An 11,626-nucleotide genomic window follows, 5' to 3' on the forward strand; every position below is an offset into this window, starting at 1 on the left:
GGCTTGGAAATAAAGTTCACTGCAGATCCACATAAGGGGGCGTGTTGTAGGCGACAGCAAGCTACGATAAAGCACAAAACAGTTTTCAGCACAATTGACAAAAGTTGCACTTTCTCCAACTGAGGCTATATTAGTGACTTTTAAGGCAACGTGTTCCTGTCCTTCAGAGTTACCACAGGTCCCCAAGTATCAGAGTAAGTTACTTTGTTGTTGATACGCTGAAACAAAGTGTAATTTCAGAGGCTTTCCAGGGGAGTACAAACACCAGTAAGACATGTAGTGGAAGTTGTTCTATATAAGTTCTTCCTGCAAGACAAAAGAGATGTTTAGAACAATTTTTGTTAAATATACTCAAATATTTTCATCTCATTTGAAAGGAACAAATTCTCCGTACATGGGGTTAAACAAAAAGCAATGAATATGTTATTTTTTTAAAGAGGATGGGAGGGAAAGAAACATCAATGTGTGTTTGCCTCTTGTGCGCCCCCTTCTGGGGACCCAGGCATGTGCCCTGACTGGGAATCGAACCAGCGGCCCTTTGGTTTGCAGGCTGGCATTCAGTCCACTGAGCCGCACCAGCCAGGGTGAGTTATTCCTTTGGAAAGGTGATTTTCAGGTCTTCCCAATGTTTGGTGGTCCACTGTCCCTCCGGTTATGTCTTTACCCTGGTGTGAGGAACCCAGGCTTTATTCCTGCCAGCTTCACTGCGGTGGGTGTGGTGAGTAGTAGTCCCAGGGTCCTGTCCACTTTTCTTCTAGTTGGCTTTCTGGAGATGCCATTGTCCAAGTCTTGAGTAGCACCTTATCTGCAGGCTCAAAGGAATGTAGCCAAACCTGTGGGGGCCAGGTCTCTACTGCAAGCAAGGTCACTAATTACAGCCAAGGTCTGACTTCAATGTTGTACATTTTCTTTTTTTTTTTTAAGATTTTATTTTATGTTTTAGAGAGGGGAAGGGAGAGAGAGAGACAAATACCAATGTGTGGTTGCCTCTCGTGCACCCCCTACCGGGGACCTGGCCCACAACCCAGGCATGTGCCCTAGACTAGGAATCGAACTGGCAACCCTTTGAGTCACAGGCCAGCATTCAATCCACTGAGCCACACCAGCCAGGGCAATGTACATTTTCTTTACCTTCACTTCTAGATACATATCTCCCACCCCAATCCTAGCCTGAAATGATCACCTGTACACAGTTTCATAAGGACTAAACTGAAATCCCACTTCAAGAAAACACCCTAATCCCGAGCAGGGCAACAGGTAAAGCTTCATCCCAATGGAGACGAATATCTGGGCGCAGCTTGGCTATATTTTTTCTTCAAGGTGCAATTCATCCTCTCTACCTTCCCAGAAGCCTGAGGTCTCTATGCCATGTGGAGTCTCCCCTTGATTCCTAAAAATTTAGTGGCCTCCTATGTAATTTCTGAAACAAAAGCATGTCCATTATTGCTCTGGATGCTTCTGGGATTGTTCCTTCAGAAACCCTTTCACTAGCTTGAGGATTTCTCTGTTCCTGTAGAGTAGGTTTCTACCTGTCCTGAAAAGGTGTCAGTGAAGACTAGCAAACATTTCCACCCTTGAACCCTTGGCATCTGAGTGAAGTCTATTTGCGAGTCTCCAAATGGGCCGTCATTGGTATTGTTTCCCTCCTTTCCTTTGAAGGGGTTCTGTCCTAGGTTGTTCTTCTGGCACACAACACTTGTAGCTATTGTTTTCCATATGGGTCCACCGTTTGACATAGGTGGTTAAGGAGTCTCTTCCACAGTGTGTGGCCTCATGCGAATGCCTCATGACTGGCTCCACTGAGTGTTTAGAAGTCAGTGTAACTCCTTTCTTATTATTTCTCCATCCACTATCAGATCCTTCTTCATCAAAAACCCAGCTCTTGGCTCTGTCTGCAGTCAAATATTCAGGGTCAAATTGTGACGAATCTAGAACAGGTACCAAAGGTATTATAGATTCCTTTAGCAGCCTCTTTCACTGCTCGATCGGCCAGATTGTTTCCTCCAGCCACTTCAGTGTCCTCTTTCTGATGCCCTGGGCAGTGCGCAACTGCCACCTGTAAACGTACCTGAACAGCCTCTAATAATTTAAAAATTGCTGCTGCGTGCTTAATCTTTTTTTTTTTTTTAAGATTTTATTTATTTTTAGAGACGGAAAGAGAGAAAGAGAGGGAGAGGAACATCAGTGTGCGGTTGCCTCTCATATGCCCCCTACTGGGGACCTGGCCCACAACCCAGGTATGTGCCTTGACTGGGAATTGAACCTACAACCCTTTGGTTTGCAGGCCAGTACTCAATCCACAGAGCCACACCAGCCAGGGCTTAATCTCCTTTTTATTGGTGGTTAATGGTTCTTTGTCCTTCCAGATGGAACCACGTGATTGCAAAATTAGGAAAGCTTACCTTGAGTCAATATACACATTTACTCTCTCACTTTTTTAAAGATTTTATTTATTTATTTTTAGAAAGAGAGGGAGGGAGAGAGGGAGAGAAACACCAAGTGTGGTTGCCTCTTGAGTGCCCCTACTGGGGACCTGGCCCACAACCCAGGCATGTGCCCTGACTGGGAATCAAACCTGCACTCAATCCACTGAGCCACACCAGCCAGGACTTACTCTCTTTTCATGCAACAGTTCCAGTGCCCTCATAAATGCAATCAGTTTGGCTTTCCAGGCAGAGGTTCCTGGCGGCAAGGCCTTGGGCTGCACTGCTCCTTCAAGAGTCATAACTGCATACCCAGTCTTTGCTTCCTTCGTCCACATAACTGCTCCCATCTGTATGGAGAGTCCAGGTTGCCTCTCCTAGAGGATGGTCCTGTAAATCAATTCTGCTACGATACACTTCATCTGTTATTTCAGCACAGTCACGTGTCACTGCAGCCGAATTGGGCTCCAGGAGGAAAGAGGCAGGATTTAATGTACAGTTTTGAGGGAGACATTGAAATTGCCTAGAAGAATGGCTTGGTACCTGCCCCTTCTTCCAGCAGCGAGCCACATATTTCCCTTTTGCTCCAGCAGGCCCAACACTTGCTGGGACACATAACTGGTACAGGCTGTCCCAAAGAAAACTTCTCAGCTTCTTGCAAGAGCTCACAGGTGGCTGTCACAGCTCTCAAGGAGGCTGGCCACCCCTGGACAGTGTGATCTAGTTTCCCTGACAAGTATGTGATGGGTTGTGAAATGTCACTGAGCCTTTGGGTGAGGACTCCTGGGGCAATTTCCTGCCTTTCACGAATGTATAATGGAAAAGGCTTCAGTAGGTTTGGAAACCCCAAGGCCGGTGCAGAAGCCAGGTGCACCTCTACGGACTCAAAAGCCTGGGTGCACTCCTTTGTCCACTCTAAAGGGATATATGCTAGTCTTTCCAGAGTTTTTCCATTTTAACAGACCTGACATAGAAACGGAGCATGTGCCTAGTAATTCCCAGCAGGCTGGCCCTCTGGCCCTACTCCTGCTGGAAGTCTTCACACAGGGCATTGCCCTGCCCCGGCAGGTGCTTGTCTTCCACTGAACTTGGTTCCTTGACAGGTTTGACACAGCGATACCAGTTCGGGCTCACTTTCCCGGTTCCCGCAGCCAAGTAGGGAGGAAGAGCCCTGGGGCTGGAGGGGCTGTGGGGGCCCAGACCATGCTGGCAGCAGCTGTGATATCCAGACCTCCCTGGGCCCTCTCCTCCGAACTTCTGCTGTCTTCCACAGGCAAATGCCCTTTTCTCTGGACCAGAAATCTATTTCCTTTTAATCTTGCATCATGACTATGTAAACTCTTGAAAGTTTCCAGGAAAGGCATTTTGTCCACTTCCCTGGTCTCTGACAGAACAACTCTAGTTACAGCATAAGCAATAATTTAAAGACCCGTCAGCTGCCAGCACTCTCCTGAGTCTAGATTACACAGTACATAAGCCAAACAGAATTACAGTAAAAACCACTTTCTTTGTAGTCAGCCTAGGTTGACCAAGCAGCCAAAACACGTCCCAAAGGTCTGTTTCCCAGAACGGAGGCCTCCCCCACTCCCGTTCTACCAGACAGAGCTCTGTAAACCAGAAAGCGCCTTAATTACTGACTCGTGACAGGGATTGTAACCCGAACCACAAAGCGCAACGATTCAATCGAATGTGAAGGGGACAGGAAGTGCCCAGGGTCGGAGGAGTGTCCCCAAGTGAAGTCAGCTGCTAGGGAGTCTCCAGGCCTTCACCCCAGGGCCCTCCAGTCCAGGCAGCCAATGGGACTCCCCGCCAAACGCCCAGACTTCCAAAGAGGGTCCCCAAATTGGTCCCGGTGTGGAGTCACCAGTACATGAACCTGGAGAAGCCGGTGTTCAGGCTGCCTGTCACCACCAGACCCCACAGGCAGACACAGGGCTCAAATCTTTATGGGGCTTCATCTGGATGGCCGGCAGTCTGAGAAGACGGTGGGTTTGCCCCCTAACAGACCGTATCAAAGTCCACGTTAAACCAGCCCTTTTTATAAGGAGAAGAAAAGTGTAGGTAAGGGGATTGGATTTGAGGGGAGAATTTAACCAGATAAAAGCCGCAGCATTCTTTCATCTGAGCCCTGGGTGGTGGTCTTCTTTCTCCTGGGCCGTGGGCACCTCCGCCTGGAGCACAGTGGCTCAGACACCACCTTGAACCGGGTGTGGGCCTCCGGAGGCGCACAGGTGGAGCTGCTTGTGGTGTCCTGGAGTCAGGGTGGGTCCCACCTTCAGTTCCTCAGACAATAACTTTTACACATATCGATTGCGAAGCTTATTAGCTATTACCTGAAACTAAAAGTTTTCCAACATTTCAGTCCCCCATCAAGACCACTTAAAAAACTTCGTTTTAATCCTCACCTGACATTTTTAATTGCTTTTAGAGAGAGGGAGATTAATACAATGTGAGAGAGAAATAGCGATTGGCTGCCTCCTGTACACGCCCTGTCCGGGAATTGAACCCACAGCCTTTCTGTTTTGGGTAACTGCTCCGGCTGAGCCGCGCCGGTCAAGGCTGGGCAGACCGTGATTTGTATGTGGGTGAGGTGGGCAGAAGGAAGAGACACCTGACACAGGGCACTGCCCTCAGCCTGACGCCCTGCCCTGGGCGCCACAGGCGGCTGGGGACGGAGTCCTTGGGCCTGGTCTCCCTGCCTCCGTGGAGCTTCTGCCCCACCCTATCCGCCTCCTTAGGTCTCAGAGTCAGGGGTCTGGGGGTCATTGAACCAGGTGGGCGGCCCCCTCCAGCAGACAAAGCTGACCAGAAACCTGTAGGGGTGTTGGCTGGCTCCCTGGAGCCTGCCTCTTCCCCCAGGTGCCAGAGAGGCAGAGATAAGGCCAGAGTCAAAGGTCTCTGAGGGGCCTGTAGGGAGGGGCAAGGCAGGTTTATTTTGCTCAGCATAATTCCCTTCCTTTTACGGCTGGCTCCTTTTCCGTGGTGTGGTATGGTCAGATGACGTGGCACTCCTCCACTCCTCCACGGGGGACACCCAGCTTCCCCCCCTTTAGCCTGCTGCAGACTTGAGTGTGTGTTGGAAGACAGGAGTGATTGTAATGAGATTGTTAGAATGACAGGGTGATGCTGGAGGGGCCTGGGGACGAAGGAGGGGGCTTGGCAGCTCCTGGGCAGCCCCACACCAGGCCCAGGGCCCCTGGTGACACTCTCCGCCCCCATTTGCACTAGGCAGAGGCATCAGGGCATCAGTGGGGGAAAGAGGTGGGTGCCAGTAGGGAGGGAAGGCTGGGTTGAGACCTTGCTTAGAAGCTAATAGGCCTCTGAGCTTGCGGGGGTGGGGGGTGGCCTGAGGTGCAGCCTAGCCCCGGGACTCCAGCCTGCCCAGTAGGTTCTGGCATGGTGTGGGGGTAGGGTGGGAGGGGGACCTGACCAGGTATCCAGGAGCCATCTGAAGCCCACCAGCCGCTTTCTGCCCCCTCCCATGCCCCTTCTGCCCCTGCCCACAGGTGTCACTCTATGGTACTGTCAGCCTCTGAGTGTGGGTGAGGTGCTGCAGAAGTGCTTCCCTCAGCTCAGACGCTGTCCTTGGCCTGAAGCCCTGCCCTGGGTGACACAGACTCCTTGGACCTGGGATCCCTGCTGCCCTGGAGCTTCTGCCCCACCCCAGCCACACTCTGCAGGGTCAGGGTCAGGGGTCAGCTGAACAGGGGGGCTGCCCAGAGGCTTCCTCCAGAAGGCAAGCCTGCCCCTTCCCCAGGTGTCAGCCTGGCTGCAGAGAGGAGGCTGAGATAAGGTGGGGAGGGGGTCAAAGGCCTGAGCGGGAGCCGAGAGGGGTGGGGCCGGGAGTCACATCCAAGAGTCCCTCCCCACGTGCCAAGGGGGAGACAACCCAGGCTCCCTGTGAGGAATTTCCCCAGGAGGGTCTGGGGAGGGGAGTGTGACTCAGCCCACAGGTTAGCAGACCCACAGTCTCCAGCCTACCCCCAACAGGGAGACCACAGCTCCAGGCCCCGAAGGACAGGGCCCAAGGCTCTGGGCTGCCTGAGCCTGGGAGGACCCCTGGGAGGGGAAGGGCCCTCAGGGGCAATCTCAGAGGTGGGCCCCGCCACCGATGACTGGGGTGGTATCCACGCAGCTCTGCCCCAGGCCCTTGGGGGCGAGCTGCAGGCAGGCAGGTGGATGCCCAGGCCTCCCAGACCAGGGAAAGGGGCCAAGCCCTCCCCCGGACAGGCATAGCTCCTGGCTTTGGAGAGGATCTGTGGCTGGAATGCTCCACCCTGTACCTCCTGTCAGACAGTCAGGAAATACCTGGGAGAGATCCTGGCCCCAGGCAGCTCTCGGCCCAAGGCAGCGGCTCCTCGTTTCAGGGAGGACCTGCCCCAGGAATGGTTAATCTGCGACTCCCCTGACAGCCAATCACAGAGCCCTGCAGGAAATACTTGGGAGAGATCCTGTGCCTAGCCCCAGTCCGGCCCAGGCAGCCCTCTCGGCCCACAGCCGCCCTCGTGTGCCACCCTGCTCTCCCGGCTTCCCCTCTGGAGCACCGAGTGCCCGTGGCCTGGGCATGGCTGTCTTGGCCTGGAATGAGCCAGGGCTGCTGCTGGCCGTGCTGGTGGTGACCATGATGGCGGCCCAGCCTGCTCACCTGCTGCCTTCGCTGTCTTCGGGCCAGGGTGCTCTGGACCGCGTGGCTCTGGGCAGCCTATTAAATACACTAGCGGCCCGTGTGCACCGCTCCGCAGAGCCGTGTGGAAAGGTGAGTGCCCCACCCGACGGGTCTCCAGTCGGGCGCAGCCCTGCCTGCTCCACCCCAAGGGCTGGTAGCAAAAGGCCTGGGCAAACTCCAGGGGGCAGGCGAGGCCAAGTGGTCCAGTGCCACGGCCCTGCCTGCAGCCCCAAGCCCACCCTTCTCCTCCCTGGGATGGGGGTGCCATGATGGGGACCCACAGCTCCAGGATGCTAGGGCCACCTCCCCTGTCGGTCCCTGGGAAGTGGATTCAGGGAGAAGCCATCCGAAAGGGGGGGCACTGCCTGGGACCCCTGTGTGCATGCACCCCTATAATTGAGGGGAGTGCGTGGAGCTGCTGACAGAGGGGCATGGCCCCATAGGAGGGCAGCAGCTTAGGACCAGAGGCGGGGCCCTGCTCACCTGTCTGTGCCCACAGTGCCTGTCTGTGGACGACCTCCTGGCCCTGGGCAGGCCTGAGGGGCCAGGACTGAGCCCAGGGCCGGCCCTGGCGCCCGTACACATCGCCCGCCTCAGTGCAGCTGCTGCCCTCTACCTCAGCGACCCCGAGGGCACCTGTGAGGATGTCCGGGCTGGCCGCTGGGCCTCCCGTGCTGACCACCTCCTGGCCCTGCTCGAGGGCCCTGAGGCCCTGACCCCAGGCCTGAGCAGGCTGCTGCAGAGGATTCAGGTCCAGACCACTGGCCAGCCCCCCACAGAGGAGGTAAGGGCCCAGGCAGGCAGGTCGGCCAGGGGTGGGTGAGGGGGACTGAGGCAGAGCAACTATTCAGGGGATGGGCCCTGGCTGCGCTGGGCACCTGGGGGTGTCTGGGGACACACGCGGGGTGGGTCTGGTCGGGGGGGGCGGTGCATGTGTGTTCACCGCTGAGCTGGGCGACGACATCAGGAGCCCCGAAGGTGCCTTCGTGCCCTCACTGGGGGGTGGGGTCTGAGAGGCTCCTGGGGCCACAGGGAGTGCCCGGAGGGTAGCAGCCAGGACCAGGTGAACCAAGGGGTTCAGAGGCCTGTGGTCCCAGGGAGGGGAGGGAGGGGAGGGGTCTTAGGTGAGGAGGAAGGGGTGGTGCTCCCAGGTGGCCAGATCCTGGCTCCGGGCCAGATTCTGGGGCCGCTGGCATCTCAGGGGCACCAGGGGTGGTGGTAGCACTGCAGGCCAGGAGGACCACACTGGAGGTGAAGCTGAGGCCCAGCCCCCCACCCCAGGACTGCGTGGACCTGCCTCAGCTGCTGGACGAGGCGGCGGGGGCTGGTGCTCCTGGCAGCCCTGGCTTTGTGCTGGCTGCCCTGCTGGACCACGTCAGAAATGGGTCCTGCTTCCGCGCCCTGCCGACCCCCCAGTACTTCGTGGACTTCGTGTTCCGGCAGCACCACGGTGACGCTCCCAACATCACACTGGACGGTGAGGGCTGGGCAGGCTGCTGAGCAGGGCACAGAGCCAGGGGGCGGCCAGGGGCCCACACCAACGGTGGTAATGTCCTTCCTGCCAGAGCTGGCGGCCTTGATGCGGCACCTGGGGGTGGGCGGAGCGGCTGAGCCCCACGGCGGCCACAGTGGCGGCCATCGGCACCGTCATCTGGGGAACAGGGCCGACCTCGCCGCCCCCAACGGCAGCTCCAGCGTGTGGGACACGGTGAGCAGCCCGGGTGCCTTCGTCCTGAGGAGAGGTGGGGCCTGTGGGCCTGTCCGGTCCCTGACGTCTATTCCTGCCACCTCCCAGGTGTGCCTGACTGCCAGGGACGTGATGGCTGTGTATGGGCTGTCTGAGCAGACTGGGGTGGCTCCAGACGCCTGGGCCCGGCTGAGCCCTGCCCTGCTCCAGCAGCAGCTGAGTGGGGCCTGCAGCCTGCAGTCCAGTGGCCTGGCCCAGGACCAGCTCAGTCAGGCGGAGAGTGAGTGCCTGTCTCCCCAGCCTGACTGCCTGGCGCTGCCTAGCAGTCAGGCTGCTAGGCAGGTTGCTAGTCAGGGTGCTGGCCACAGGGTGGTGGGGCTTCCCAGGGAGGAGGTGAGGGTGCTGGGCTGGCAGGAGGAGACAGGGGAAATGTAGGGGCAGCCTGGATGGGAGGAGGGTGGATCTCTGAGGCCTGGCTGGCACCTGATCGCCTGCAGCCCTGCTGAGCTCTTGCTCACTTCTGGATGCCCTCCCTGCCCTCCCCTCCGAAGGCTGAGGGGAGGCTCTCAGCTGGGCCCCCATCGCACCCCCCCACCCCCACTGTAGAGTACCTGTATGGCTCCCTGGCCACACTGCTCATCGGCCTCTGCTCAGTCTTCGGCCTCCTGCTTCTCTCCTGCACCAGCTGCAGCACGGCCGCCCACTACATCATCCAGACCTTCCTGGGCATGGCCGTGGGTGCACTCACTGGAGATGCCCTCCTGCACTTGACGCCTAAGGTCGGCCCCAGCCCACCAGGACCCTCCCTCCCCCACCCCAGGGACTCCCCTTCCTGGTCCTCCTTCCAGGCCCACCCTCCTGAGGCCCTTCCCCAAACCCCAACCCCTCTTTTTCATCTGTGGGAGGGAGACCCTGAGGCAGCCAGCCCAGTACCCCCTCCCCCTTCCCCCCAGGTTCTGGGGCTGCACCAGCATGGCGGGCACGGAGGGGACAGCCACAACCCGCAGCCTACCTGGCGCCTCCTGGCTGCAATAGGGGGCCTCTACACCTTTTTTCTGTTTGAGAAACTCTTCGACCTCTTGCTGCCCCTGGACCCAGAGGTCAGGCTTGTGGGGACTGGGCAGGGTGGGTGGATGGGGAGGAGGTGTAGCAGGCCCTGAGCTGCTGTCCCGGTAGGACCAGCAGGACGAGCCTCACAGCCACACTGGTCACAGTGGCCACAGCCACGGCATGTCGCTGCAGCTGGCGCCCAGGGAGCTCCAGCAGCCCAAGCAACCCCACGAGGGCTCCCGTGCAGACCTGGTGAGCCTCCCTGCCCAGGTGTCCCCACCTCACACAGCCCCCTCCACAAGGGCCCTTCTAGTACCTACACCCCAACCCCCACCACGGGGCACCAGCCCCTAGCCTCTGAGGCTGGTCTGGGGCCCCAGCCCTGCCACGCCTGTCCAGAGGCTCATCCACCTGGACCATGCCCACACCCCCATCCTGCCCCAGGTGGCAGAGGAGAGCCCTGAGCTGCTGAGCCCTGGGCCCCGGAGACTGAACCCAGGTAAGCCCTGGGGAGGCCCCAGAAGGGTTGAGGCATGCGGTTTCCTGGTGGCCAGGCAGAAGCCACCCCATGCCCGTTGCACCCGCAGAACTGAGGCTGCTGCCCTACATGATCACACTGGGCGACGGCCTGCACAACTTCGCGGATGGTCTGGCCGTGGGCGCTGCCTTCACCTCCTCCTGGAAGACTGGGCTGGCCACGTCGCTGGCGGTGTTCTGCCACGAGGTGCCGCATGAGCTGGGTGAGCCAGGCGCCGCGGGGCCTGCGGTGGAGGGTGTGGCAGGCAGGGCGAGGGCGGGGCCTGTCCGGACCCCGGCTCTCCGCCTGACCCCCACCGGCCTCCCCAGGGGACTTCGCAGCCCTGCTGCATGCCGGCCTGTCCGCGCCCCGGGCGCTGCTGCTGAACGTGGCCTCGGCGCTCACGGCCTTCGCCGGCCTCTACGTTGCGCTCGGGGTGGGCGTCAGCGAGGAGAGTGAGTTCTGGATCCTGGCGGTAGCCATCGGACTCTTCCTCTACGTGGCGCTCTGCGACATGGTTAGGGCAAGGAGGGCGCAGAGGGCGCGGAGGGGACTGCCCAGGCGGGGAGCTGAGCGCCGGGCTGACCGCTGACCCGATGCCACCTCCTCAGCTCCCGGCCATGCTGCGCGTGCGGGACCCGCGGCCCTGGCTCCTCTTCCTGCTGCACAACGTGGGCCTGCTGGGCGGCTGGGCGGTCCTGCTGCTCCTGTCTCTCTACGAGGACCGCCTCACCCTCTGAAGCCGCCGCTCCACTCCTGGGACCCTAAGCCTGGCTCCTGCCCTGCGCTGTCTCAGAGCCTTGGACCTGAACCCACAGCCTGGTACCCGGAGCGCCCCAGGCCTCTGAGAGTCTTCCTCCCCCAGGCCCCAGCAGCTCCGCTTCAATAAAGGCATTCCTGCCCTTGTTGCCCAGCCTGCTCTTCCTGCTGGGAGGGAAGGGTCTCCACCAAGAAACGCTGATGAGTGGGGCAGCGCCTTGGGCCCTCATGAGGAGCCAACATGGTTATCTATGCACCCCAGTCTCAGACCTTCCTCCACCGATGGAGGAAGAGGATCCACCAGGTGGGCCCACTTTGGCTGTCCCTCGCCCAGCCCTGGGGCCTCCAGCCCCTCTGCCTGGGCTGGAGCTGCGCCCCACCTGCTGCTGGTGACCCTGGGCAGGCTCCTGCAGGGTTTCCAGCTCCGCGCAGAGGCCACCTCCGTCCCACAGTCAGTGCTCGTTCAGGTGTTGGGGCTCCTGCCAGGTGCCCCTCTCCAGTCTGACAGTCCTGTGGGCACGGAC

At 58.7% G+C, this 11,626-nt stretch overlaps 1 protein-coding gene across 2 annotated transcripts; it reads left to right on the forward strand.

Moving 5' to 3' along the window:
- Positions 1-6,752: 6,752 nt before the first annotated feature.
- On the forward strand, positions 6,753-11,250 carry SLC39A4 (solute carrier family 39 member 4). Of its 2 annotated transcripts, none has more exons than XM_045181757.2 (12): positions 6,753-7,179; positions 7,589-7,873; positions 8,371-8,566; positions 8,655-8,797; positions 8,885-9,056; positions 9,383-9,555; positions 9,730-9,876; positions 9,962-10,078; positions 10,271-10,325; positions 10,414-10,566; positions 10,673-10,860; positions 10,955-11,250. In XM_045181757.2, the coding sequence occupies exons 1-12, from the start codon at positions 6,988-6,990 to the stop codon at positions 11,081-11,083; spliced, it is 1,950 nt and encodes a 649-aa protein (XP_045037692.2). In that variant the 5' UTR covers positions 6,753-6,987; the 3' UTR covers positions 11,084-11,250. The 2 variants fall into 2 exon arrangements, with proteins under 2 accessions (XP_045037692.2, XP_024428132.3); XM_024572364.4 differs by having other exon boundaries at positions 6,757-7,179; positions 9,953-10,078.
- Positions 11,251-11,626: the final 376 nt, after the last annotated feature.

This window comes from Desmodus rotundus, chromosome 8 (assembly GCF_022682495.2).
Source record: "Desmodus rotundus isolate HL8 chromosome 8, HLdesRot8A.1, whole genome shotgun sequence".
Lineage (NCBI taxonomy): Eukaryota > Metazoa > Chordata > Mammalia > Chiroptera > Phyllostomidae > Desmodus > Desmodus rotundus.

What these genes read in the sequence shown, in the direction of transcription:
- SLC39A4 (XM_024572364.4), top strand. Translation starts at nt 6,988, where the DNA reads ATGGCTGTCTTGGCCTGGAATGAGCCAGGGCTGCTGCTGGCCGTGCTG. An exon ending in GCTCCAGCGTGTGGGACACG is followed by an intron (nt 8,798 to 8,884) that starts GTGAGCAGCCCG and finishes GCCACCTCCCAG; the next exon opens with GTGTGCCTGACTGCCAGGGA. An exon ending in TGCTGCCCCTGGACCCAGAG is followed by an intron (nt 9,877 to 9,952) that starts GTCAGGCTTGTG and finishes CTGTCCCGGTAG; the next exon opens with GACCAGCAGGACGAGCCTCA.